We start from the raw sequence: 27,999 nt of genomic DNA on the forward strand, positions 1-27,999 counted from the left end.
CCGAGGGAGCAGAGGGAGGAGAGGAGGCTTGGACCGGAGACGAGCACTGCCACTTCCAGGTAAAGCACTTTTAGTTCAGTTTATTCGAGTTTTGTTTCAGTTTTCCTCATTTCAGATTGAAAAATGAGTCAATTCAGGTGAAATGGCGATGGAAAGTCGTTGGGATGAGCTGTAAAACGTTGAGATTTTGAAAATAAATACAAAGATTGCCTCTGATAATTGACCACTATTGTTTTTGCACAATTAATCAACCACAAGTGAGTTTGATGATTGAAATTGACGTGTTTAAGATTTTAAGATGAAGAAATGACAAGGGAAGACTACATAATTCTGCATTAAATATTCTAAACACTATTAGAATCGTTGGGTCTTATGATAATGCAAAAATAATGATTCACTTTTTTTGTTTTTGGTTCTTTTGGACACTTTACACACTTTTAAAGAAAGAAATGAAATAAAACGGCGGTGTTACAATTATTATATTATACATTAAAAGATGCTAACGCCACGTTTCGATGTAACAACATGATAAAACTTGCTCTCGCCACCTACAGTGCTCTATAAAAAGTTGAATTGCAAGTTTAAATATGTCTCAAATGTGTTTAAATGTGTTTAAATGTGTCTTATATGTGTTTAAATGTGTTTAAATGTGTCTTATATGTGTTTAAATGTGTTTAGATGTGTCTTAAATGTGTCTTAAATGTGTCTAAATGTGTTTAAATGTGTCTTAAATGTGATTAAATGTGTCTTATATGTGTTTAAATGTGTTTAAATGTGTCTTAAATGTGTTTAAATGTGTCTGAAATGTGTTTAAATGTGTCTTATATGTGTTCAAACATGTTTGAATGTGTCTTAAATGTGTCTAAATGTATTGAATGTGTCTTAAATGTGTTTAAATGTGTCTTAAATGTGTTTAAATATGTCTTGAATTTGTTTAAATGTGTCTTAAATGTCTTTAAATGTGTCTTAAATGTGTTTAAATGTGTATGAAATGTGTTCAACTGTGTCTGAAATGTGTTTAAATGTGTATGAAATGTGTTTAAATGTGTCTTAAATGTGTTTAAATGTGTTTAAATGTGTCTTAAATATGTTTAACTGTGTATTAAATGTGTTCAACTGTGTCTGAAATGTGTTTAAATGTGTTTAAATGTGTATGAAATGTGTTTAAATGTGTCTTAAATGTGTTTAAATGTGTTTAAATGTGTCTTAAATGTGTCTTAAATGTGTTTAACTGTGTATTAAATGTGTTTAACTGTGTCTTAAATGTGTTGTTTTGCAGCAGAACAAACATTTACAACTCAAATAAGACAACAAGTTAAAAGTGATGGATTACAATCGTATTTATCTTGATTTAAGTTTATTTTGACTATCTTAAAACAGGATTTGCCAATAAAACGAGCACGTTTTTTCATAATTTAAAGTTTTGGAGCATTTTTCAGTCATTTTAAGTGAGAAAACTCTCGTCTTTTTCTCATATTTATCTGTTAAAGGCGTCGGCCTCTTCGACATGTGGAACAGAAACGTAAAGCGGCAGATTCACGGACGCAGTGACGTGTTGTGACGTCATCATTACGTAACATTTAACGCTAAAGAGCTCTGGACGGTCACGTGACGGAGCCTTATGGAAAACACGTCTGATTGCAGTTTTGTTGACACGTTTACCGTATTTTCTGGACTATAAGTCGCACCTTTTTTCATAGTTTTGGCCGGGGTGCGACTTATACTTATATTTATACTTATACTCTGGAGCGACTTATATGTGATATTATTTGTTATTTTCACACTTGCAACCACATTTCATACTCCAGTGCAACTTATATATGTTTGTTTCTTCTCTATTATGCATTTTTTGGCTGGTGCGACGGAAAATACGATAAATTCAATGAAAGGTTTAGTTTTATGAGACTGTTGGAGACTAAGGACGTAACGAAGTGCAAATCTCACGGGACGATGTTTACCTTTGTGAAGCTGAGACTCTGACGTCTGTTTCACTCTCATTATAATTACTATAATTGACTCTAAATTGGGTTTTGATGATTGATTATTTTAGTGCCCGATGGATTTGACTGGAAATAAGAGCGTCACAGCTTTATTTTGACGAGCAGCAGATCGAGTTCCCTTTTATCAGATGGTGGACTAAATGGAGTAAATAGAGTTGAATTCCCGCGTGGGACGTCCTGAGTGAGAAGGGTTAAAACGCCTCGTTGTGTATCTTATGCCAAAGAATGAGGATATAAAAGTGCTTCATAACTGTTGTTTCTTCCACATCAAATAAATACAATACAATAAATACAATGAATAAAATAAATAATGTATTAAATTCAATTAAATTAGATAAATAAAATAAATAAATACAATAAAAACAATAAAAACAATAAAAAGGAATTCAATAAATACAATAAATCCAGTAAATCCAGTAAATAAGAAATAAATAAATAAAATAAATAAAATAAATAAAATAAATAAAATAAATAAAATAAATAAAATAAATAAAATAAATAAAATAAAATAAATAAAAAAATAAAAAAATAAAAAAATAAATAAAATAAATAAAATAAATAAAATAAATAAAATAAATAAAATAAAATAAAATAAAATAAATAAAATAAATAAAATAAATAAAATAAATAAAATAAATAAAATAAATAAAATAAATAAAATAAATAAAATAAAATAAATAAAATAAATAAAATTTGTATTTGTTAAAAACTGGTCCCCACTAGCCTCCTTTTTTGGAGAGGAATGGAATAAGGTGATTACCATGGGCTTTTCAGATTAAGAAAACTATCACTAAATTTACGGGATAGACTTATTAATCATTAAAGTAGATATGCTATAACTTGATAAATTGAAGGGATCATGGTGAGCAGATATTACTGTAGATATGGAACTCAAGGTAAAGAACATAATTGGTGCCGCTCCAAAACCTCTTATAGATGTAAAATACAGTACTTACTATTATTATTTGTATTTATTTATTATTTATTATTATGATGATTATGATTATGTTTTATTATTTTCATTATTATTTTTAATTATTATTATTATTTTTCTTCCCCTTTCTCCTCTCTTCTCTTTTTAGGGGGTGTAAGGGTGTAGGGGTGTAGGTGCGTAGGTATGTATGTGTGTATGTGTATATGTCTGTGTATATGTATAGTGCGGTGCTGGAGACCCAGCTTCGGCTTGGCGCAGGGTAAGAGGCTTGATCCCAATTTCCGTGCCTTCTCTTGGACGGTCGAGTGGATTCCTGGACACGGGATGAAGGCGGCCCTGTGAGCTCCGCATTTTGGATCAGTACTGGCTCCGGCATGGGTGGGGGCCGCCCGGAAGTTAATTGGGGGGGGTCCGGTGTTGGCTTGCCCGTGCGTTTGCCCTCGACACTGGTTCCAGTTGGGGTGGGCCTCAGTTTGGGATGCTAGGTTCCTCGGTCAAGTGGTGGGTACCAATGTTACATGACCTGATGTGTATATACATGTACATGTACCGGTATATGTGTATATAGATATGTATAAGTTTATGTAACTTATGATTATACTTGCTTTGATGTTTTGAGTGCACTATGCGGTGTCTTTTAAATGCAAAATCAATTAAAAAATAAAATAAAATGAAAAAATAAATCCAGTAAATAATAAATATAATAAAGTGAACAAATATTTAATAAATAAAATAAATAAAATAAATAAAATAAATAAAATAAATAAAATAAATAAAATAAATAAAATAAATAAAATAAATAAAATAAATCCAACTTAGTGATAACCCCATGGAGACAAAATGAGTCAGGACGTCCTGCACGGCTCCAAACATCACAGTACGTTTATTCGTTTGCTCTGGTTTTCGCCACGTCGACTGATGATGACGAGCATTTCTTGATCTATTCACTTCAAGAGTAAAATGTTGGTTTTGCTTCAGTTCCAGCGCCTCTCGTCTGCCGTGTTCTGAGGCGCGTTGTTCTGAGGCGCGTTGTTCTGAGACCGTCTTGGGCTGACATCGCCATGGAGACGCAGTGAATGAATGAGCTCAGTTTTGTTTCTCTGTGAACGCAGCAGGATTTCTGTGGAATTTCAGCTGTTTCTGAAGGACGGGCTTTTAAATCTGTTCTTTTGTTCAACTGGGCAGCAAAAGAATCATGTATTTGTGAGAAAGGGTCTTCCACAAAAGCAGATGCTACGATTCTAATGCATTTATAATGAGTCAACATGATTATATAGGTTTCCACAAATTCCACAACTGCTACCTAGCAACCATATTGTAAAAAAAGGTTCATTTAGACAATATTTATCAGTGGTGGGCCGTCAGGGCCAAAAAGGCCTTCTCTGCTGGCCCAAACATAATCAGAATATCATTAAAAATATATATATATATTCCCTCAAATATGTATTAAATTATTCCCCAGAGTAAGACTAATAGTCTTTATTTCATGTCTTTCCTCTTGTTGCACTGCTTCTGCCCCAGGTTCAGATTTGGAGGCTGGTCTTTATTTTAGATCTTTATCCAATCATATTCAGCCGTCATGTGTTGCCAGGGATCTAAAACCTGCCGAGGCCTTCAGACTCAACAGTGAGGGTGCTTATGGCTTAAAGTGAATGGAAATGAAAAGGATGTGTCAACCAATCAGCTTTAGCGTTTCTTACCTTTAGAGAGACGTTATCTTTACCTTTAGAGAGAACCAACGGCGCTGCACAATGAAAAGGTAAACAAAAATAGGGAAATATTGAACTGTATTGTATTCTTCACCTGCAATTCTCTCAAAATAAATGTCAATTTCAAGGTGACACAACGCCTGGTTGAACTGCGTTTCTGTCTAAATGTGTAGTGTCTAGAGCCATGGCTCATTGGGGTGGGACTGTGTATGACCTCACTGAAGGCCCAAGCCCCAGACCCACGGCCCGCCACTGATATTTATCATTAGGGCCTGTTCTGCCCGTAGTGATAGCGTCTTGTATTTCTTAAAAATACGTAATAGTACAGCCCAGTCTTATTCCAAAGTCAGGACAGGCTCAACACATCATTCAACATCAACATTCTAAAACTTAAACCAAACACCCAAGAAGAAACAACAGTTGGCCTGATCCACTCATACTAAAATGATTGAAGGTTGTATTTTGACGTTTTGTGTGTTTTTGGTTCAAACTCTTGCCAGTTCTCACAAACTCTCTCTTAGTTTTCATTGTTCTGGGTCAAAGCCTTTTCAAACAAAGATAACGGCTGGGAATGTGCGGCTTCTTTCTGCTCCGACGCCAAAACAAACTCTCTCCAAACGCTCTGGGTGTTTTTTACTCTGTTTGTTCAGTCGGCATCATGAGTCTGGACGAGGACGCGCGCTGGCTCGAGTGGGTCACCAAGCAGTTCGAGAGCATCGCCGGAGAGGACAAAGAAATCGACCTGGAGGAGTTTAAAACGGCCCTGAAAGTCAAAGAGGTGAACTGAACACAGCCTCCCTTAAATCCAGCGTTTAGGCCCGGTTCACGGCGCTTGTTTTGGGAGATTTCAGTGTCTTAAATGTTACTTTTATGGTTCCTCAGAGCAGGACAGTGAGAGCATTGCTCTGACATCTTAGATGAACTCTAAAGTGTTTTTTCCTATCTTAAATGGGTTTAGGAAGTGGGGCATAGACACTCTGGGGCCAGGACTCGCCTTCACACTGCAGTAGTTGAAAAAGTATTTTTCAGTATCAGGTACTGAGGCCCTGAGGTCATGGTTTTACTAAAGAAAAAGTAAAGATACAGGAGAAAAGAAATACTACTAATAATTTCACACACAATTCTAGAACTGATAAAGCAGTAAATGTGGTGATTTTGATAAATAACTGTTTATATTTTTATTACCATTATTATCATTATTATTTAAATTTTGAAATGTATCATTTAACTTTTTTTTACATTTTTACATTTTTATTATTTTGTATTATTTTTTTATTATTACATTTAAATTTAAATAAACGTCCTATTTTTTGTATGAATTTTCCGTGTATTTTTGCCTTGAACTCCAAACCTTTCACCTTTTTACACCTGTTATTTTCATACTTTAAGGCGTGTGGTCTGAGCATGTGGTCAGAGCGTGTGGTCAGAGCGTGTGGTCTGAGCGTGTGGTCTGAGCATGTGGTCAGAGCGTGTGGTCAGAGCGTGTGGTCTGAGCGTGTGGTCTGAGCATGTGGTCAGAGCGTGTGGTCAGAGCGTGTGGTCTGAGCGTGTGGTCTGAGCGTGTGGTCAGAGCGTGTGGTCAGAGCGTGTGGTCTGAGCGTGTGGTCTGAGCGTGTGGTCAGAGCGTGTGGTCTGAGCGTGTGGTCAGAGCGTGTGGTCAGAGCGTGTGGTCTGAGCGTGTGGTCTGAGCTTGTGGTCAGAGCGTGTGGTCAGAGCGTGTGGTCTGAGCGTGTGGTCTGAGCGTGTGGTCAGAGCGTGTGGTCAGAGCGTGTGGTCAGAGCGTGTGGTCTGAGCGTGTGGTCTGAGCGTGTGGTCAGAGCGTGTGGTCTGAGCGTGTGGTCTGAGCGTGTGGTCTGAGCGTGTGGTCAGAGCATGTGGTCAGAGCGTGTGGTCACTTCTGCCCATGTTTCGCTCGCGTTTCGCCCGCAGTCGTTCTTCGCCGAGCGGTTCTTCGCGCTCTTCGACTCGGACGGCAGTAAAAGCATCAGCCTGGACGAGCTGCTGAAGGCGCTGGAGCTGCTCATCCACGGCAACGAGAGCGACAAACTGCACTTCCTCTTCCAGGTCTACGACGTGGACGGTCAGTCGGCCCGAGGGCGCTTGACCAGGGGACACTTGACCAGGGACGCTTGACCAGGGACGCTACACCGGGTACGCTTGACTAGGGACGCTTGACCCGGGACGCTCGACCAGGGACGCTCGACCAGGGACGCTTGACCAGGGATGATGAATCAGGGATCCTTGACCATGGATGCTTGATCAGGGACGCTCGACAAGGGACGCTTGACCAGGGGCGCTTGACCAGGGACGCTCGATCAGGGACGCTCAACAAGGGATACTTGACCAGGGACTCTTGACCAGGGGCGCTTGACCAGGGACGCTCAATCAGGGACGCTCGACAAAGGACGCTTGACCAAGGGGACGATTGACCAGGGGCGCTTGACCAGGGGCGCTTGACCAGAGACGCTTGACCAAGGATGCTTGACCAGGGGACGCTTGACCAGGGGTTAAACGGGTGTGACTGTCTGTGGGACTCGAGTCAACGGCGTTTGTCCCGCTTGTCCAGGCAGCGGCTCCATCGACCCCGATGAGCTGCGCACGGTGCTGAAGTCGTGCCTGCGAGAGAGCGCCATCTCTCTGCCGGAGGAGAAACTGGACGACCTGACGCTGGCGCTGTTCGAGTCGGCCGACAAAGACAACAGCGGCTCCATCACCTTCGAGGAGCTGAAGGCCGAGCTCGAGACCTTCCCCGAGGTCATGGAGAACCTCACCATCAGGTACCGAGGCCCCGAGGTCATGGAGAACCTCACCATCAGGTACTGAGGCCCCGAGGTCATGGAGAACCTCACCATCAGGTACCGAGGCCCCGAGGTCATGGAGAACCTCACCATCAGGTACTGAGGCCCCGAGGTCATGGAGAACCTCATCATCAGGTACCGAGGCTCCGAGGTCATGGAGAACACCACCATCAGGTACTGAGGCCCCGAGGTCATGGAGAACCTCACCATCAGGTACTGAGGCCCCGAGGTCATGGAGAACCTCATCATCAGGTACTGAGGCCCCGAGGTCATGGAGAACACCACCATCAGGTACTGAGGCCCCGAGGTCATGGAGAACCTCATCATCAGGTACTGAGGCCCCGAGGTCATGGAGAACCTCATCATCAGGTACCGAGGCTCCGAGGTCATGGAGAACACCACCATCAGGTACTGAGGCCCCGAGGTCATGGAGAACCTCACCATCAGGTACTGAGGCCCCGAGGTCATGGAGAACCTCATCATCAGGTACCGAGGCTCCGAGGTCATGGAGAACACCACCATCAGGTACTGAGGCCCCGAGGTCATGGAGAACCTCATCATCAGGTACTGAGGCCCCGAGGTCATGGAGAACACCACCATCAGGTACTGAGGCCCCGAGGTCATGGAGAACCTCACCATCAGGTACTGAGGCCCCGAGGTCATGAAGAACCTCACCATCAGGTACTAAGGCCTCAGACGACACAATTTTATTTATTAATTTTATTAATTTCATTTATTGTATTGTCTCTCTCTGTGTCCTGTCTCTCCCTCCCTCTCTCTCACCCTCTCTCTCTCTCTCTCTCCCTCTCCCCCATCCCTCTCTCTCTCTCTCTCCCTCTGTCCCCCTTCTCCCCCCGTCCCTCTCTCTCTCTCCTCCCCCCCTCCCTCTCTCCCCCCACAGTGCGGCGAACTGGCTGAAGCCCCCTCAGGTGGACCAGAAGAAGCACCAGGCGCCCCGGTACCTGACGGCCTCGTACTGGCACAACAACAGCCGGAAGCTGCTGTTCCTGATGGGCTACGTGCTGCTCAGCATCGCCCTCTTCAGCACGGCCGTGTGGAGGAACCTGGACGGGGGCCCCTGGTACATGCTGGCACGGGGCTGCGGGCAGTGCCTCAACTTCAACTGCACACTCATCCTGGTACGGCTAGAGTGGCAGGGCATCCGGGGAAAATGCCTTTCTTTGCTTTGTTTTTGGGCCTCATTTTTGTCCGCGGGGCTTTTGTTTTGTTGAAATTAACTTTATACTTTGTACGGTAAAATAAAACATGTGAAAGTAGTTTTTCTGTGGTTTCTCCGACGGTGCAGAGTTTGTTTTCTAAGGGCAGGGGGAGATAAAGGCCACTTCATCTCAACGAGGTGCTGATGCTGTCGTTTTTGTCGCCGGCGCTGTTGTTGTTATCGCTGTCGTTGTTGTCGTCTTCGCTGTTTTTGTTGTCGCTGCTGTTGTTGCTGTTGTCGTTGTTATCGTTGCTGTTATCGTTGTTGTTGTTGTTGTCGTCGTCGTTGTGACCCTGCCTCTTGCCCGTGTCTCAGGTGCTGGTGTTGTCGTTGTTGTTGTTGTCGTGGTGACCCTTGCCTCTCGCCCGTGTCTCAGGTGCTGATGCTCGTGTTGTCGTTGTTGCTGTTGTCGTGGTGACCCCTGCCTCTCGCCCGTGTCTCAGGTGCTGATGCTGTTGTTGCTGTTGTCGTGGTGACCCCTGCCTCTCGCCCGTGTTTCAGGTGCTGATGCTGTTGTTGCTGTTGTCGTGGTGACCCCTGCCTCTCGCCCGTGTTTCAGGTGCTGATGCTGTTGTTGTCGTGGTGACCCTTGCCTCTCGCCCATGTCTCAGGTGCTGATGCTGTTGTTGTCGTGGTGACCCTTGCCTCTCACCCGTGTCTCAGGTGCTGATGCTGATGTTGTCACTGTTGCTGTTGTCGTGGTGACCCTTGCCTCTCACCCGTGTCTCAGGTGCTGATGCTGATGTTGTCACTGTTGCTGTTGTCGTGGTGACCCTTGCCTCTCACCCGTGTCTCAGGTGCTGATGCTGATGTTGTCACTGTTGCTGTTGTCGTGGTGACCCCTGCCTCTCGCCCGTGTTTCAGGTGCTGATGCTGTTGTTGCTGTTGTAGTGGTGACCCCTGCCTCTCGCCCGTGTTTCAGGTGCTGATGCTGTTGCTGTTGTTTTGTTGTTGTTGCTGTTGTCATCGTTGTTGTTGTTGTTGTTGTCGTCGTGGTGGTGACCCTGTCTCTCGCCCGTGTCTCAGGTGCTGGTGTTGTCATTGTTATTGTTGTCGTGGTGACCCTTGCCTCTCGCCCGTGTCTCAGGTGCTGATGCTGGTGTTGCCGTTGTTGTTGTTGTCGTGGTGACCCTTGCCTCTCGCCCGTGTCTCAGGTGCTGATGCTCATGTTGTCGTTGTTGCTGTTGTCGTGGTGACCCCTGCCTCTCGCCCGTATTTCAGGTGCTGATGCTGTTGTTGTTGTTGTCGTGGTGACCCCTGCCTCTCGCCCGTGTTTCAGGTGCTGATGCTGTTGTCGTGGTGACCCCTGCCTCTCGCCCGTGTTTCAGGTGCTGATGCTGTTGTTGTCGTGGTGACCCTTGCCTCTCGCCCATGTCTCAGGTGCTGATGCTGTTGTTGTCGTGGTGACCCTTGCCTCTCACCCGTGTCTCAGGTGCTGATGCTGATGTTGTCACTGTTGCTGTTGTCGTGGTGACCCTTGCCTCTCACCCGTGTCTCAGGTGCTGATGCTGATGTTGTCACTGTTGCTGTTGTCGTGGTGACCCTTGCCTCTCACCCGTGTCTCAGGTGCTGATGCTGATGTTGTCACTGTTGCTGTTGTCGTGGTGACCCCTGCCTCTCGCCCGTGTTTCAGGTGCTGATGCTGTTGTTGCTGTTGTAGTGGTGACCCCTGCCTCTCGCCCGTGTCTCAGGTGCTGATGCTGGTGTTGCCGTTGTTGTTGTTGTCGTGGTGACCCTTGCCTCTCGCCCGTGTCTCAGGTGCTGATGCTCATGTTGTCGTTGTTGCTGTTGTCGTGGTGACCCCTGCCTCTCGCCCGTATTTCAGGTGCTGATGCTGTTGTTGTTGTTGTCGTGGTGACCCCTGCCTCTCGCCCGTGTTTCAGGTGCTGATGCTGTTGTTGCTGTTGTCGTGGTGACCCCTGCCTCTCGCCCGTGTTTCAGGTGCTGATGCTGTTGTTGTCGTGGTGACCCTTGCCTCTCGCCCATGTCTCAGGTGCTGATGCTGTTGTTGTCGTGGTGACCCTTGCCTCTCACCCGTGTCTCAGGTGCTGATGCTGATGTTGTCACTGTTGCTGTTGTCGTGGTGACCCTTGCCTCTCACCCGTGTCTCAGGTGCTGATGCTGATGTTGTCACTGTTGCTGTTGTCGTGGTGACCCTTGCCTCTCACCCGTGTCTCAGGTGCTGATGCTGATGTTGTCACTGTTGCTGTTGTCGTGGTGACCCCTGCCTCTCGCCCGTGTTTCAGGTGCTGATGCTGTTGTTGCTGTTGTAGTGGTGACCCCTGCCTCTCGCCCGTGTTTCAGGTGCTGATGCTGTTGTTGCTGTTGTCGTGGTGACCCTTGCCTCTCGCCCGTGTTTCAGGTGCTGATGCTGTTGTTGCTGTTGTAGTGGTGACCCCTGCCTCTCGCCCGTGTTTCAGGTGCTGATGCTGTTGTTGCTGTTGTCGTGGTGACCCCTGCCTCTCGCCCGTGTTTCAGGTGCTGATGCTGTTGTTGCTGTTGTCGTGGTGACCCCTGCCTCTCGCCCGTGTTTCAGGTGCTGATGCTGTTGTTGTCGTGGTGACCCTTGCCTCTCACCCGTGTCTCAGGTGCTGATGCTGATGTTGTCACTGTTGCTGTTGTCGTGGTGACCCTTGCCTCTCACCCGTGTCTCAGGTGCTGATGCTGATGTTGTCACTGTTGCTGTTGTCGTGGTGACCCTTGCCTCTCACCCGTGTCTCAGGTGCTGATGCTGATGTTGTCACTGTTGCTGTTGTCGTGGTGACCCTTGCCTCTTGCCCGTGTCTCAGGTGCTGATGCTGATGTTGTCACTGTTGCTGTTGTCATGGTGACCCTGCCTCTCGCCCGTGTCTCAGGTGCTGATGCTGCGGCGCTGCTTGACCTGGCTCAGGGCCACGTGGCTGGTCAAAGTTCTTCCTCTGGACCAGAACGTGCTGCTGCATCAGATCGTGGGCTTCGCCATCCTCTTCTACACTCTGCTGCACACCTGCGCTCACCTCTTCAACTTCGGTAAAACACGGATTCATGGAGCAAAATCATGAGTTTTTAACCATGTTGTGCCACCGAAAACACAGCTGGAGGTGTGGCCTGTTTCATCTTCTCTGAGCGTCTCAAAAACACGCTCTTGAGCTGTTTTTAAATCATCTCCAGACTCGTTCTGACCATTTCTGCCTCCGATCACGCTCATCATAACTGTGTGCTGACATCTACACATCGGGGCAAGCTAGCTTTTGTGTTTCCCACTGCTGTAATCCCTTCTGCCGCCAGTAGATGGAGTGTCAACACAGATCTTTACTCATTGAATCTACTGCATCTCGCTGATCTTCAGTGTCGTGTGTGTTTAGTGTTTTGTGTCCTTCAAGAGACATTATTTTAAGTTCAAAAACACGATGAGCCAAAGTAAAGGTACAAATAATGCAGAAAGTACAAATAATGCAAAATACGTGTACTTTTTTTGTCATTTCTTCAGCCAAACTGTCCGAGTCTGGAGAGTTCAGCTTCTGGGAGTACGTGTTCACCACCCGCCCGGGGATCGGCTGGGTCATGGGCACGGCGTCGCTGACTGGCGTCGTGCTGCAGGTCCTCATCGGCCTCATGGTCGTCTGCTCCATGACCTTTGTGCGCCGCAGCGGTCACTTCGAGGTCAGACTGATGAAGGACTTTTTAACACTGTTTATGGTCGATGTTTACGTTATGTATACAGTGAGCCCTCGTTTATCGCGGGGGTTACGTTCCAAAACGAACCCGCAATAGGCAAAATCCGCGAAGTAGAAACCTTTATTTTTTTACAGTTATTATACAATGAAATGCTCCATAAAACATTGAAGCTCACGCGCGGCGCCGCTCTCACCGGCCTCTCACGCGCGCCGCTCTCACTGGCGTGTCCCGCAGCTCACACGCGCGCTCTCACCGGCCTCGCAAACTTCAATTTGGCAAGCGGTTTTACGTACGTGTACATATTAATCCATAACGTTATTGACACACAGGTAGAGAAGACGCGGAGAGACTGTTTAGCCAATCAGAATGCAGAACACAATGCATGATGAAAATCCGCGAAGCAGCGAGAGCGCGAAAAGTGACCCGCGTTATAGCGAGGGTTCACTGCATATGTTATATTCTTTCTATTGACCTCTGCTGGACAAATGAGGGATTACACAGAATTAAGAATGGAATTATTTGTTGACATTCAAGTCTTCTCGTGATCTTATTTGTCTCACTTTTTATCTTTGTTACCGTATTTTCCGGACTATAAGTCGCTGACCCCGCCCTCTTCATCCTCTTCATCCTCTGCCCTGTCTGACCCCGCCCTCTTCATCCTCTGCCCTGTCTGACCCCGCACTCTTCATCCTCTGCCCTGTCTGACCCCACCCTCTTCATCCTCTGCCCTGTCTGACCCCGCCCTCTTCATCCTCTGCCCTGTCTGACCCCGCCCTCTTAATCCTCTTCATCCTCTTCATCCTCTTCATCCTCTGTCCTGTCTTTTTTCATATTTTTGCCCGGGGTGCGACTTGTATGTGATATTATTATCGTTATTTTCACACTGACAACCACAAGAGGGCGCTCTAGGCTCTAAGCGACGCAGAAGAAGAATCTGAACTTCCTCTTCCTCTGGAGTTTGTGGAGTTGTTTAGAAGTGACACAGAGGAAGAAGAATTCAATAGATTTAGTGATTTGGGGTAAAACTGATGCTTTGGTAAACTTGTTAGCATGTTAGCATGTTATTTATGCTATAGTTATCTGAATAACTGTTCATGTTACGTTAACATACCAGACACTTACCACAGTTCTGTCTGTGCCTCATGTAGCTGAAGGTGTTAGCGTTAGCATACGTCATGTAGCTGAAGGTGTTAGCGTTAGCATACGTCATGTAGCTGAAGGTGTTAGCGTTAGCATACGTCATGTAGCTGAAGGTGTTAGCGTTAGCATGCGTACATCTATTCACCATGTTCTCTCATCTGTTATTATTATAAACTGCATTTCAAGATTAAATGTCTGTAAATAAATTTCCCCCAAAAATGCGACTTATACTCCAGTGCGACTTATATATGTTTTTTTCTTCTCTATTATGCATTTTTTGGCTGGTGCGACTCATATTCCGGTGCAACTTATAGTCCGGAAAATACGGTAGTTATAAACTGCCACGCTCCGAGCTGAACGGGTCACATGACACGAATGAAAGCGCCGTTACCGTGGTGAATGTGACTCCCCGCTGCCCCCTGCAGGTGTTCTACTGGTCCCATCTGTCGTACATGTGGGTCTGGACGCTGCTCGTCATCCACTGCGCAAACTTCTGGAAGTGGTTCGTGGTCCCGGGACTGGTGTTCCTGCTGGAGAAGATCGTCGGGATGGCGCGCTCTCGGATGGGAAGCCTCTACGTCACCGAGGTCAATCTGCTGCCGTCCAAAGTGAGGGACAGGTTTATCTCACGCCAAAGTGTTGTTTATTGAGGTTATTGAGGTGGAAGGTAAGAGTCATTGGGGCCAATTCACAAACGTTTGAGGACCACATTTGCCCCCGAGCCATACTTTGAACATGCCTGACCGGGACAAACGTAAACACAGACGAAGAGGGCGGGGTCAGACAGGGCAGAGGATGAAGAGGATGAAGAGGGCAGGGTCAGACAGGGCAGAGGATGAAGAGGATGAAGAGGGCAGGGTCAGACAGGGCAGAGGATGGAGTGAATGAAGAGGGTGGGGTCAGACAGGGCAAGGGATGAAGAGGGCGGGGTCGGACAGGGCAGAGGATGAAGTGGAAGAAGAGGGCTGGGTCGGACAGGGCAGAGGATGAAGAGGGCGGGGTCAGGCATGGCAAGGGATGAAGAGGGCGGGGTCGGACAGGGCAGAGGATGAAGAGGGCAGGGTCATACATGGCAGAGGATGAAGAGGGCCGGGTCAGACAGGGCAGAGGATGAAGAGGGCCGGGTCAGACAGGGCAGAGGATGAAGAGGGCGGGGTCAGAGAGTGTCAAAATGAACTTTTTTTTAAAACGGCGTGGACTTTTGCAGGTGACTCATCTGGTGATCAGCCGCTCGCAGTTCTTCCAGTTCAAGCCCGGCGATTACGTTTACATCAACATCCCGGCCATCGCCAAGTACGAGTGGCACCCGTTCACCATCAGCAGCGCCCCCGAGCAGTCAGGTACGGTACTGCGGCTGGACCGTTACTCCTCGTTTCACTGGTTCTGTGTTTGTTTTTCCCTAGTTTGACCGTTGACAAAGTGTATAAGTTGACTTCCTTGTTACTCGTTGTAAACATAAGTGTACATTTGGCTTGGTACCGCCCACCTCTGTGCACTGGGCGTGTCTTTAGTCGACCACAGGCTCAGTTTAAGGGGGGTCATCCGTGTTAAAGGGGCTCCCCTCTGTGCTTGGCCTCTCCTCAGACACTCTGTGGCTGCACGTGCGCTCTATGGGCCAGTGGACCAACCGTCTGTACGAATACTTCAGACAATCGGAGCTCCACGACAGCCCCAAGAGACTGAGCGCCAGCCTGAAGAAGAAGAGGCAGGACTCCGAAACACAGGTGCCCGCTCTTCATTCTCCAAAAAAATCAATTCTTACTGTCCAACGTGGAGATAGAGCGGAATGTTTCATCATACCGTTGCCAGGCAAAGTTCTAACATTTCTCTCTCTTTAAAGTTTGCCTTTTTGTTGAACGAACCACAATAAAACTCAAAAAGGTCCTTTAAAACAGGTTTATCTCACACCAAAGTGTTATTTATTCAGGTTATTGAGGTTCGGTGGAAGGTAAGATTCATTTGGGCCAATTCACCAACGTTTGAGGACCACATTTGCCCCCGGGCCATACTTTGAACATGCCTGAGCGGGACAAACGTAAACACAGACGAAGAGGGCGGGGTCAGACGGGGCAGAGGATGAAGAGGGCGGGCGGGGTCAGACAGGGCAGAGGATGAAGAGGGCGGGGTCAGACAGGGCAGAGGATGAAGAGGGCAGGCGGGGTCAGACAGGGCAGAGGATGAAGAGGGCGGGCGGGGTCAGACAGGGCAGAGGATGAAGGGGGCGGGCGGGGTCAGACAGGGCAGAGGATGAAGTGGATGAAGAGGGCGGGGTCAGACAGGGCAGAGGATGAAGAGGGCGGGCGGGGTCAGACAGGGCAGAGGATGAAGAGGGCGGGCGGGGTCGGACAGGGCAGAGGATGAAGAGGGCGGGGTCAGACAAGGCAGAGGAGGAAGAGGATGAAGAGGGCGGGGTCAGACTCCAGGCAAAGTTCTAACATTTCTCTGGAGAAAAGCAGGCGACGGAATCTCTACCTAATAAGCCACATTCACTGTCTGTGGTAACGCCCTGGTGCTCTGCCAGGAGGCGCTGTTCTGCTCCACAGACTTCCTCGGAGCCGTGGCGACCAACGAGGACGAGGCCGTGGAGCTGACAATGTACCGGCACAAAAGGACCGTTTCGGAGCGGACCGAGAACGGGGTCAAACCGGTCCAGGGGCCAGGGAGCGAGACCGGACACGACCAGGGGCCAAGGAGCGAGACCAGACGCGACCAGGGGCCAGGGAACGAGACTGGACGCGACCAGAGTCCAGAGCCCGGGTCCAGTCCAGAGGGGCCCGCGGGAGGCCTGGACCAGCTGGACCAAACAGAGAGAGGAGAAGCACTCAACCCCAAAGAGGTCAGGGAGGAGTTTAGAGAGGGCGGAGCCTCTAAACTATGCACTTATACTCCTGAAATAAAGGACGCGTGGGAAATGTTATGTTTATGTTATGTTATGACACATTAGACTGCACTGTTCAGTAAAACGATGATTATATTTAAGATTTTATCCAAAATGTTGCCTGTTTTTCTACAATGTAGCCATTTTGGTAATGTTTATAGTGTCACTTCCTTGTTTGACATGTCCAGTATATATGACATCACTGTAATTTAGAACGTAAACAAGAGCCAAACTCCATTAAAATCACACAATAGTTATGTTATGTTTGACACATAATTATACCTGACAACACCTTTATTTTGTCAAAAAAAAGAAAGTAAAAGAAGAAGTTTCTCCGCATCTTTTAATGGAACGGCGCTTTTTGATGACATCACAGAGCTTCCTGTCATTTTCAACTTTTAACTGTCAGATTTTCTCCACAAACTGCAACATGACTGATAAAACTATGATAATTGTTCACCACGGTGACCAAACCAGGGCGGGGTCGGACAGGCCAGAGGATGAAGAGGGCGGGGTCAGACAGGCCAGAGGATAAAGAGGGCGGGGTCAGACAGGCCAGAGGATGAAGAGGGCGGGGTCAGACAGGACAGAGGATGAAGAGGGGGGGTTAGACAGGACAGAGGATGAAGAGGATGAAGAGGGCGGGGTCAGACAGGGCAGAGGATGAAGAGGGCGGGGTCAGACAGGGCAGAGGATGAAGAAGATGAAGAGGGCGGGGTCAGACAGGGCAGAGGATGAAGAGGGCCGGGTCAAACAGGGCAGAGGATGAAGAGGGTGAAGAGGGCGGGGTCAGACAGGGCAGAGGATGAAGAGGGTGGGGTCAGACAGGGCAGAGGATGAAGAGGGCGAGGTCAGACAGGGCAGAGGATGAAGAGGGCGGGGTCAGACAAGGCAGAGGATGAAGAGGGCCGATTCTGACAGGGCAGAGGATGAAGAGGATGAAGAGGGCGGAGTCAGCCAGGGCAGAGGATGAAGATGATGAAGAGGGCGGGGTCAGACAGGGCAGAGGATGAAGAGGGCGGGGTCAAACAGGGCAGAGGATGAAGAGGGTGAAGAGGGCGGGGTCAGACAAGGCAGAGGATGAAGAGGGCCGATTCTGACAGGGCAGAGGATGAAGAGGATGAAGAGGGCGGAGTCAGCCAGGGCAGAGGATGAAGATGATGAAGAGGGCAGGGTCAGACAGGGCAGAGGATGAAGAGGGCGGGGTCAGACAGGGCAGAGGATGAAGAGGATGAAGAGGGCAGAGTCAAACAGGGCAGAGGATGAAGAGGATGAAGAGGGGGCGGGGTCAGACAGGGCAGAGGATGAAGAGGGCGGGGTCAGACAGGGCAGAGACTGAAGAGAATGAAGAGGGCGGGGTCAGACAGGACAGAGGATGAAGAGGGCCGATTCTGACAGGGCAGAGGATGAAGAGGATGAAGAGGGCGGGGTCAGCCAGGGCAGAGGATGAAGAGGATGAAGAGGGGGCGGGGTCAGACAGGGCAGAGGATGAAGAGGGCGGGGTCAGACAGGGCAGAGGATGAAGAGGATGAAGAGGGTGGGGTCAGACAGGGCAGAGGATGAAGAGGGCCGGGTCAGACAAGGCAGAGGATGAAGAGGGCCGATTCTGACAGGGCAGAGGATGAAGAGGATGAAGAGGGCGGAGTCAGCCAGGGCAGAGGATGAAGATGATGAAGAGGGCGGGGTCAGACAGGGCAGAGGATGAAGAGGGCGGGGTCAGACAGGGCAGAGGATGAAGAGGATGAAGAGGGCAGAGTCAAACAGGGCAGAGGATGAAGAGGGCTGATTCTGACAGGGAAGAGGATGAAGAGGGTGAAGAGGGCGGGGTCAGACAAGGCAGTGGATGAAGAGGGCCGATTCTGACAGGGCAGAGGATGAAGAGGATGAAGAGGGCGGAGTCAGCCAGGGCAGAGGATGAAGAGGATGAAGAGGGCAGAGTCAAACAGGGCAGAGGATGAAGAGGATGAAGAGGGGGCGGGGTCAGACAGGGCAGAGGATGAAGAGGGCGGGGTCAGACTGGGCAGAGACTGAAGAGAATGAAGAGGGCGGGGTCAGACAGGACAGAGGATGAAGAGGGCCGATTCTGACAGGGCAGAGGATGAAGAGGATGAAGAGGGCGGGGTCAGCCAGGGCAGAGGATGAAGAGGATGAAGAGGGGGCGGGGTCAGACAGGGCAGAGGATGAAGAGGGCGGGGTCAGACAGGGCAGAGGATGAAGAGGATGAAGAGGGTGGGGTCAGACAGGGCAGAGGATGAAGAGGGCCGGGTCAGACAAGGCAGAGGATGAAGAGGGCCGATTCTGACAGGGCAGAGGATGAAGAGGATGAAGAGGGCGGAGTCAGCCAGGGCAGAGGATGAAGATGATGAAGAGGGCGAGGTCAGACAGGGCAGAGGATGAAGAGGGCGGGGTCAGACAGGGCAGAGGATGAAGAGGGCTGATTCTGACAGGGAAGAGGATGAAGAGGGTGAAGAGGGCGGGGTCAGACAAGGCAGAGGATGAAGAGGGCCGATTCTGACAGGGCAGAGGATGAAGAGGATGAAGAGGGCGGAGTCAGCCAGGGCAGAGGATGAAGAGGATGAAGAGGGCAGAGTCAAACAGGGCAGAGGATGAAGAGGATGAAGAGGGGGCGGGGTCAGACAGGGCAGAGGATGAAGAGGGCGGGGTCAGCCAGGGCAGAGGATGAAGATGATGAAGAGGGCGGGGTCAGACAGGGCAGAGGATGAAGAGGGCGGGGTCAGACAGGGCAGAGGATGAAGAGGATGAAGAGGGCGGGGTCAGACAGGGCAGAGGATGAAGAGGATGAAGAGGGTGGGGTCAGACAGGGCAGAGGATGAAGAGGGCCGGGTCAGACAGGGCAGAGGATGAAGAGGATGAAGAGGGCGGGGTCAGACAGGGCAGAGGATGAAGAGGATGAAGAGGGCGGGGTCAGACAGGGCAGAGGATGAAGATGATGAAGAGGGCGGGGTCAGACAGGGCAGAGGATGAAGAGGGCGGGGTCAGACAGGGCAGAGGATGAAGAGGATGAAGAGGGCGGGGTCAGACAGGGCAGAGGATGAAGAGGATGAAGAGGGCGGGGTCAGACAGGGCAGAGGATGAAGAGGATGAAGAGGGTGGGGTCAGACAGGGCAGAGGATGAAGAGGGCGGGGTCAGACAGGCCAGAGGATGAAGAGGGTGAAGAGGGCGGGGTCAGACAGGCCAGAGGATGAAGAGGGTGAAGAGGGCGGGGTCAGACAGGCCAGAGGATGAAGAGGGTGAAGAGGCAGGGGTCAGACAGGGCAGAGGATGAAGAGGGCGGGGTCAGACAGGCCAGAGGATGAAGAGGGCGGGGTCAGACAGGGCAGAGGATGAAGAGGGCAGGGTCAGACAGGGCAGATGATGAAGAGGGCGGGGTCAGACAGGGCAGAGGATGAAGAGGGCGGGGTCAGACAGGGCAGAGGATGCATAATTAGGGAAACATGAGAAGGTGGAGTTTGGGCCCTTTGCTGCCAGTAGATGGAGCACTAACACAGATCCTGAGGAGAGAACGCCTGTCAGAAGGTTTTCATTAAATACATTCTTTCTAACGTGATGTAAATGTCCTCGAGAGTAATAAACAATACAAATAATGCAGAGTATGAGTCCTTTAAGACTCCTCGTTTCTATATTCTCCATGTCAACAGTAACAATATCATGAATTTATTGTTGGAATAATTTTATAGTAAAAAGAGCACTATGTATGTTTCTTTCACCTGCTCATCTATGTTTTATTTATTAGATTCAGGATGTTTTTATTGAAACAAATGCATGTTACATTTTTGTGATTCTTCAGGCGCCTTCCAAGTTTGCTGAAAATCACAGATTCTGCAACATCAAGGTAAGTGCCTGAAATATACTCTCCTAGATCATTACATTCAATATGTTTTATTCTAAAACGATTCTACAGAGTGTCCATGCCCCATCTCGGTCCCACGTAATCCTAGATTATTATTTCCATTTAATTTAATTTGATTTAATTTATGTTATTTTATTTTATTTTAGGGTGCACGGTGGCAAAGGTGGTTAGCGCTCTTGCCTCCCAAGAAGGAGATCATGGGTTCGTTTCCCAGACGAACATCACATGATCTCTCTGGGTGGAGTCTGCATGTTCTCCCCGTGTTACCGTGGGTTCTCTCCGGGTTCTCCGGCTCCTCCCACCGTCCAAACACATGCATGTGTTAGGTAAAATTGGTGACTCTAAATTGGCCCTAGTGAATGAATGTGAGCGTGAACTGTCTGTAATGTCTATGTCTCTGTGTTGGCCCTGCGACGAGTTGGCCACTGTCCAGGATGTACCCCGCCTAAGGCCCAAAGTCACTGGGATAGGCTCCAGTCACCCGCGACCCCAAAAAAGGGAACAAGCGGTAGAAAATGGATGGATGTTATTTTATTTATTTGTTTGTTTTTATATTATTATTTTTAAATAATCCCACAAAGTTCCCATGCCCCATCTTGGTCCCACATCATTCTAGATTATGAATTCCATTTTATTTAATTCCATTTTATTTTATTATATTTAATTTAATTCGAGTCTATTTTATTTTATCTAATTTAATTTAATTCTATTCAATTTTATTTTATTTTATTTTAATTTATCTAATTTAATTATTATTTTTTTTATTTTTTTATTGTTATTTTTTAAATAATTCCACCGAGTTTCCATGCCCCATCTCGGTCCCATGATATATTACTTTGTGGTATAATTTAGGTTGTGGCGCTTTTACCGTCTGCGTCTTCAGTATTTAGAAGTCCCGTCCTCGATCGTGGACGTTCATGAATGTGATCTTGACCTGGTTTGTCTTTCGTCTGTCTTTTGTTTGTCTTTCGTCTGTCTTTCGTCTGTCTTTCGTCTGTCTTTCGTTTGTCTTTTGTTTGTCTTTCTTTTGTCTTTCTTCTGTCTTTCGTTTGTCTTTCAACTATCTTTCGTTTGTCTTTCGTTTGTCTTTCGTCTGTCTTTCGTTTGTCTTTCGTTTGTCTTTCGTCTGTCTTTCGTTTGTCTTTTGTCTGTCTTTTGTTTGTCTTTCGTCTGTCTTTCGTCTGTCTTTCGTTTGTCTTTCGTTTGCAGTGTTACGTGGACGGACCATATGGGACCCCCACCAGGCAGATCTTCGCCTCCGAACACGCCGTCCTCATCGGTGCCGGGATCGGAATCACTCCCTTCGCCTCCATCCTCCAGAGCATCATGTACAGGTAACGCTGGGGTCCCGTGCGCTCGGCCCCGTGCGCTCGGCCCCGTGCGATCGGTGCCAGGAGGTCGCGGGTTCGAGTCTCAGGGGCGCCGTGTCTTTGGTCTCTGCAGGTATCGAATGAGGAAGCAGAACTGCCCCAACTGCAGCTACTCCTGGTGCGAGAACATCAAGGACGGCGACATGAAGCTGCGCAAAGTGAGGAACTGATGGTTACGAGTTCACAGTAGAGTTCACAGTAGAGTCCGCAGTAGAGTCTACAGTAGAGTCCAAAGTAGAGTCCACAGTAGAGTTCACAGTAGAGTTCACAGTAGAGTTCACAGTAGAGTCTACAGTAGAGTCCGCAGTAGAGTCTACAGTAGAGTCCAAAGTAGAGTCCACAGTAGAGTTCACAGTAGAGTTCACAGTAGAGTCCACAGTAGAGTTCACAGTAGAGTCTACAGTAGAGTTCACAGTAGAGTTCACAGTAGAGTTCACAGTAGAGTTCACAGTAGAGTCCACAGTAGAGTCCACAGTAGAGTTCACAGTAGAGTCTACAGTAGAGTCCAAAGTAGAGTCCACAGTAGAGTTCACAGTAGAGTTCGCAGTAGAGTTCACAGTAGAGTTCACAGTAGAGTTCACAGTAGAGTTCACAGTAGAGTTCACAGTAGAGTCCGCAGTAGACTCCACAGTAGAGTCCACAGTAGAGTCCACAGTAGAGTTCACAGTAGAGTTCACAGTAGAGTTCACAGTAGAGTTCACAGTAGAGTCCGCAGTAGAGTTCACAGTAGAGTTCGCAGTAGACTCCACAGTAGAGTCCATAGTAGAGTTCACAGTGGAGTCTACAGTAGAGTCCAAAGTAGAGTCCACAGTAGAGTTCACAGTAGAGTTCACAGTAGAGTCCACAGTAGAGTTCACAGTAGAGTCTACAGTAGAGTCCAAAGTAGAGTCCACAGTAGAGTCCACAGTAGAGTCTACAGTAGAGTCTACAGTAGAGTTCAGAGTAGAGTCCACAGTAGAGTTCGCAGTAGACTCCACAGTAGAGTTCACAGTAGAGTTCGCAGTAGAGTTCGCAGTAGACTCCACAGTAGAGTCCACAGTAGAGTTCACAGTAGAGTTCGCAGTAGACTCCACAGTAGAGTCCATAGTAGAGTTCACAGTGGAGTCTACAGTAGAGTCCAAAGTAGAGTCCACAGTAGAGTTCACAGTAGAGTTCACAGTAGAGTCCACAGTAGAGTTCACAGTAGAGTCTACAGTAGAGTCCAAAGTAGAGTCCACAGTAGAGTCTACAGTAGAGTTCAGAGTAGAGTCCACAGTAGAGTTCACAGTAGAGTTCACAGTAGAGTTCGCAGTAGAGTCTACAGTAGAGTCTACAGTAGAGTTCAGAGTAGAGTCCACAGTAGAGTTCACAGTAGAGTTCACAGTAGAGTTCACAGTAGAGCTCACAGTAGAGTTCACAGTAGAGTTCAGAGTAGAGTCTACAGTAGAGTTCACAGTAGAGTTCACAGTAGAGTCCGCAGTAGAGTCCGCAGTAGAGTCCGCAGTAGAGTCTACAGTAGAGTTCAGAGCTTAGTTCACATTAGAAACCGGAGTAGAGTCCGCAGCAGTGTGTCCTAGAGTCCGCAGCAGAGTCCACAGTCCACAGTATTTTATGTATTATTTATCCTTTATTTATTTATTTTGTTTTGCATTTGATTTTGTTTTGTTTTATTTCATTTTGTTCCTTTTTAATCCAAATTTAATTAAAACATTTTTTCATATGATTTTATTGTATTCATTTATTTCTATTATTTTATTACATTTTCATAACACATAAGATGCAGATGCACGACGCTCTGTGGTCCTGAACTCCAGTGTCTGACGTGCTGATAAAGCCTCTTGTGCAGTGGCTCTTTAGTCTCACTATGTGGCGCTCTTTACAACTTTCTTCACTGCATTAATGACTTCACTTTTGCCGTCATGTTACATCCCCATGGTTACATCTCACGTCTTTTTGCCGTCACGGTTACATCTCACGACTTTTTGCCGTCACGGTTACATCTCACGTCTTTTTGCCGTCATGGTTACATCTCGCGTCTATTTGCCGTCATGGTTACATCTCACGACTTTTTGCCGTCATGGTTACATCTCACGTCTTTTTGCCGTCATGGTTACATCTCACGTCTTTTTGCCGTCATGGTTACTTCTTGCGTCTTTTTGCCGTCATGGTTACTTCTCGCGTCTTTTTGCCGTCATGGTTACTTCTTGCGTCTTTTTGCCGTCATGGTTACTTCTCGCGTCTTTTTGCCGTCATGGTTACATCTCGCGTCTTTTTGCCGTCATGGTTACATCTCACGTCTTTTTGCCGTCATGGTTACTTCTCGCGTCTTTTTGCCGTCATGGTTACTTCTCGCGTCTTTTTGCCGTCATGGTTACTTCTCGCGTCTTTTTGCCGTCATGGTTACTTCTCGCGTCTTTTTGCCGTCATGGTTACTTCTCGCGTCTTTTTGCCGTCATGGTTACATCTCACGTCTTTTTGCCGTCATGGTTACATCTCGCGTCTATTTGCCGTCATGGTTACATCTCACGACTTTTTGCCGTCATGGTTACATCTCGCGTCTTTTTGCCGTCATGGTTACATCTCGCGTCTATTTGCCGTCATGGTTACATCTCACGACTTTTTGCCGTCATGGTTACATCTCGCGTCTATTTGCCGTCATGGTTACATCTCACGACTTTTTGCCGTCATGGTTACATCTCGCGTCTATTTGCTGTCATGGTTACATCTCACGACTTTTTGCCGTCATGGTTACATCTCGCGTCTATTTGCCGTCATGGTTACATCTCACGACTTTTTGCTGTCATGGTTACATCTCGCGTCTATTTGCCGTCATGGTTACATCTCGCGTCTTTTTGCCGTCATGGTTACATCTCACGTCTTTTTGCCGTCATGGTTACTTCTCACGTCTTTTTGCCGTCATGGTAACATCTCACGACTTTTTGCCGTCATGGTTACATCTCACGTCTTTTTGCCGTCATGGTTACATCTCACGTCTTTTTGCCGTCATGGTTACATCTCACGTCTATTTGCCGTCATGGTTACATCTCGCGTCTATTTGCCGTCATGGTTACATCTCGCGTCTTTTTGCCGTCATGGTTACATCTCGCGTCTTTTTGCCGTCATGGTTACTTCTCGCGTCTTTTTGCCGTCATGGTTACTTCTCGCGTCTTTTTGCCGTCATGGTTACATCTCGCGTCTTTTTGCCGTCATGGTTACTTCTCACGTCTTTTTGCCGTCATGGTTACTTCTCACGTCTTTTTGCCGTCATGGTAACATCTCACGACTTTTTGCCGTCATGGTTACATCTCACGACTTTTTGCCGTCATGGTTACATCTCACGTCTTTTTGCCGTCATGGTTACTTCTCACGTCTTTTTGCCGTCATGGTAACATCTCACGTCTTTTTGCCGTCATGGTTACATCTCACGTCTTTTTGCCGTCATGGTTACATCTCACGTCTTTTTGCCGTCATGGTTACTTCTCACGTCTTTTTGCCGTCATGGTAACATCTCACGACTTTTTGCCGTCATGGTTACATCTCACGTCTTTTTGCCGTCATGGTTACTTCTCACGTCTTTTTGCCGTCATGGTAACATCTCACGACTTTTTGCCGTCATGGTTACATCTCACGTCTTTTTGCCGTCATGGTTACATCTCACGTCTTTTTGCCGTCATGGTTACATCTCACGTCTTCAAGTCTTTCTTCTGCTCTTGGCCTCTTGAGGTGGACTTCATTTGGATCAACCGAGACCAGAAGTCGTTCGAGTGGTTCGTCAGTTTACTCACCAAACTGGAGATGGACCAGGCCGACGAGGAGCCGGAGGGTGAGGAACGCTGCAGAGACGGCGCACGAAAACACCCGCGGACATGTGCGCGTGGACTCGTTCCATCTCTTTCTCCTGCAGAGGTTTTCGAGCCGGTTTAGAGTCGTTTTTTGTGTTTCTTTTGGCTCAAATAAATAGTAAATCACACGTAAATACATTAAAAAGACACAAACGATCATTGAAATCTGTACAAAACTCGTGAGATTTATTCAGATGAAATTATAGCATCAATAATACTCATTTAACTGCAACACGTATCACGATTGGATTAAGGAGCGAGAGAATACCTTAGGGTCTTGTAGTCGCTTCTCTCAGATGTTTCACGCTCTTGGACGTGTTTCAAATCTAATTATAATGAATAAACAAACTGTAAATCACACATTTCAATTCACCCATGAATGAATAACTAATACAAATTCATTTAGACTATTTTAAAACGTAGACTCAAATGCTTCTGTGCTGTGAGCGGGCTTGCATCTCCACAAACCCGACTCGTACTCGGCCTTGAGGAGCCTCCTTCTGCTTGTTTCCGTGGAAATGGTCCACAGTATGGCAGTAAACGTGTCTATCTGCATGGAGAATGTTCCGGAGTGTGGTATTAACTTTCTATTTCTTATTTCAATCATGCCTCTTGGACGTGTTTAAAATCTACTCTGAGTGGAATTATAATGAATAAACACACTGTAAATCACACTTTCAATTCACCAATAAATGAATAATTAATACAAATTAATTTAGACTATTTTCTCTATTAAAAATGAACTCATTGTCTGTTTTACACATTGACAGTTTTGTTTAATTAGTCAGTGTTGGGGATAATACTTGACGAGGTCCAGAGTACTTTGTTTTTGGAATACATTATTTTAGGCAGAGCAAAAAAGTATGTCTTTATGCCATAACCCGACCGACCCGGTAAAAAAATAGCCGACTGAAAAAAAAAAATAGCATTTTGTCAAAATTATGCCAAATATTTTTTTGTCTTATTTCTCGCCGACACACGGACCATTTAAAAAAAAAAAAAAAGCGCCGTGTTGAATAAGCTGGTTTCACTGGAACTCACTAGAAATATTTTAAAGTCGAAAATGAAATGAAAATGAAACGTAACACGTTCTCCGTCATTGACTGTTGAAGCCTGACCCCTGGCGGTCACTGTGGGTCACTGCCAGAATCCAAAAATGGCGACGATTTTGATGTTTTTTTTTTGCTGGGTCGGGTTACAGCAAACAGACAATTTATTTGGGGCTTCCTTATATTAAAGAGTAGAACGCACATGTTTTCTGTCCCTCTTACCGTGGGTTTGACGCGTTGCAGGGCGTTTCCTGGAGATGCACATGTACATGACGTCGGCGCTGAGTAAAAACGACATGAAGGCGATCGGCCTGCAGATGGCGCTGGACCTGCTGGCCAAGAAAGAGAAGCGGGACTCCATCACGGGCCTGAGGACCAGGACGCAGCCGGGACGCCCCGAGTGGGGAAAGGTCAGACGGGGAAAAACACGCGGCGGCGTAGTGTTCTCGAGCGTGTCTGCCCCGCCATGAGACGGTTCTTAGTTCTGCGCTCGGGTTGTGGCGGCTTCGCTTTCTTTGTGGTGGAACGCTCAGTGAGACGTTCTGAAAATTGACTTTTTTGGAGCTTTTAATCGCGTCGTCAGGTTTTTCCCTCGTCAAAAACACACTTGAAGTTGTATTTGGCTTCATTTACGCTTTTTTTAATTCATCTTGTTTACGAGGTCCTCACAAAGACACTCTGTTTCAAATTTCCCAGATTTTTATATTCATTTTTTTTTATATTTTTGCTTTTTAGTGAGACAAACAAACAATGACAATACCAACATAAAAATATACAGAAAAGACAAAGAGAAGACTAAAATGTAAAATTATAATTAAAACAATATCTATATAATTAAAAACATTCAAATAAAAAGGGGGAGGGGTAAAATGGGTAAGGAAGTATCGGGGTACAATGCAGAGTTCATGGAAATTTCCCAGATTTTTATTTTATTTTATTATATTTTTGCTTTTTAGTGAGACAAACAAACAATGACAATAGCAACATAAAAAAATACACAGAAAAGACAAAAAGATGAAAAAAAATAAACAAAAAAAATAAAATATATCTGTATAATTAAAAATATAAAAAGGGTACAGTTCAGAGTTCCTGGAAATTTCCCAGATTTGTGATGTCAAATGTAGGTGTTTAGTTCATAAATCATCAGCAGACTCTCACTGAGCATTTCTAACTCAACGATACAAATAATGCAGAATATGTGTCCTTTAAATAATCAAAATGGCGAGTAGAGTAAAAGTACATTTTGGTTATTGCAATATATCGATCAATTATTACATGAGCCGATACTGCGACGTCGATACTTTTGCGATCTCTTGCGGCGCCCTAATATACGCGTTTGCTTGAGTAATATACTTGTCATTGACTCTGTTGCTAAGTTACTGTTGTACTTCCAGGTTTTCCAGAAGGTGTCGGAGGAGAAGAAGGGCAAAGTGCACGTGTTTTACTGCGGCGCTCCGGCTCTGGCCAAAGTCATCAAGGCCGAGTGCGAAAACTTTGGCTTCAACTTCTACAAAGAAAACTTCTGACGTGCGTTTGGCGAGTTTGGAATCGA

At 46.8% G+C, this 27,999-nt stretch overlaps 2 protein-coding genes across 3 annotated transcripts in view; both read left to right on the top strand.

The window, feature by feature from the left end:
* LOC140349618 (E3 ubiquitin-protein ligase TRIM21-like) overlaps window positions 1-310 on the top strand; it is a 74,305-nt gene extending 73,995 nt beyond the window's left edge. The window contains exon 2 of the mRNA XM_072436043.1: window positions 299-310. Within this exon, the coding sequence (XP_072292144.1) occupies window positions 299-310 (12 nt within the window). The remainder of the gene's footprint in view (window positions 1-298) is intronic.
* Window positions 1-27,997, top strand: nox5 (NADPH oxidase, EF-hand calcium binding domain 5). 2 transcript variants are annotated; one of them, XM_072436041.1, is made up of 17 exons: window positions 1-59; window positions 5,294-5,421; window positions 6,573-6,723; window positions 7,210-7,420; window positions 8,343-8,580; window positions 11,516-11,669; window positions 12,130-12,302; window positions 13,883-14,065; window positions 14,665-14,797; window positions 15,042-15,181; window positions 15,979-16,293; window positions 20,145-20,189; window positions 21,417-21,541; window positions 21,651-21,735; window positions 25,280-25,379; window positions 26,691-26,857; window positions 27,842-27,997. In XM_072436041.1, the coding sequence occupies exons 2-17, from the start codon at window positions 5,302-5,304 to the stop codon at window positions 27,971-27,973; spliced, it is 2,472 nt and encodes an 823-aa protein (XP_072292142.1). In that variant the 5' UTR covers window positions 1-59; window positions 5,294-5,301; the 3' UTR covers window positions 27,974-27,997. The 2 variants fall into 2 exon arrangements, with proteins under 2 accessions (XP_072292142.1, XP_072292143.1); XM_072436042.1 differs by lacking the exons at window positions 1-59; window positions 5,294-5,421; window positions 6,573-6,723; window positions 7,210-7,420 and adding an exon at window positions 8,060-8,083.
* The last annotated feature ends 2 nt before the right edge of the window (window positions 27,998-27,999 follow it).

The sequence above is a fragment of the Eucyclogobius newberryi genome, unplaced genomic scaffold, assembly GCF_026437365.1.
Source record: "Eucyclogobius newberryi isolate DKJ021-1_F unplaced genomic scaffold, fEucNew1.0.hap1 SCAF_7, whole genome shotgun sequence".
In the NCBI taxonomy this organism is placed as follows: Eukaryota; Metazoa; Chordata; class Actinopteri; order Gobiiformes; family Gobiidae; genus Eucyclogobius; species Eucyclogobius newberryi.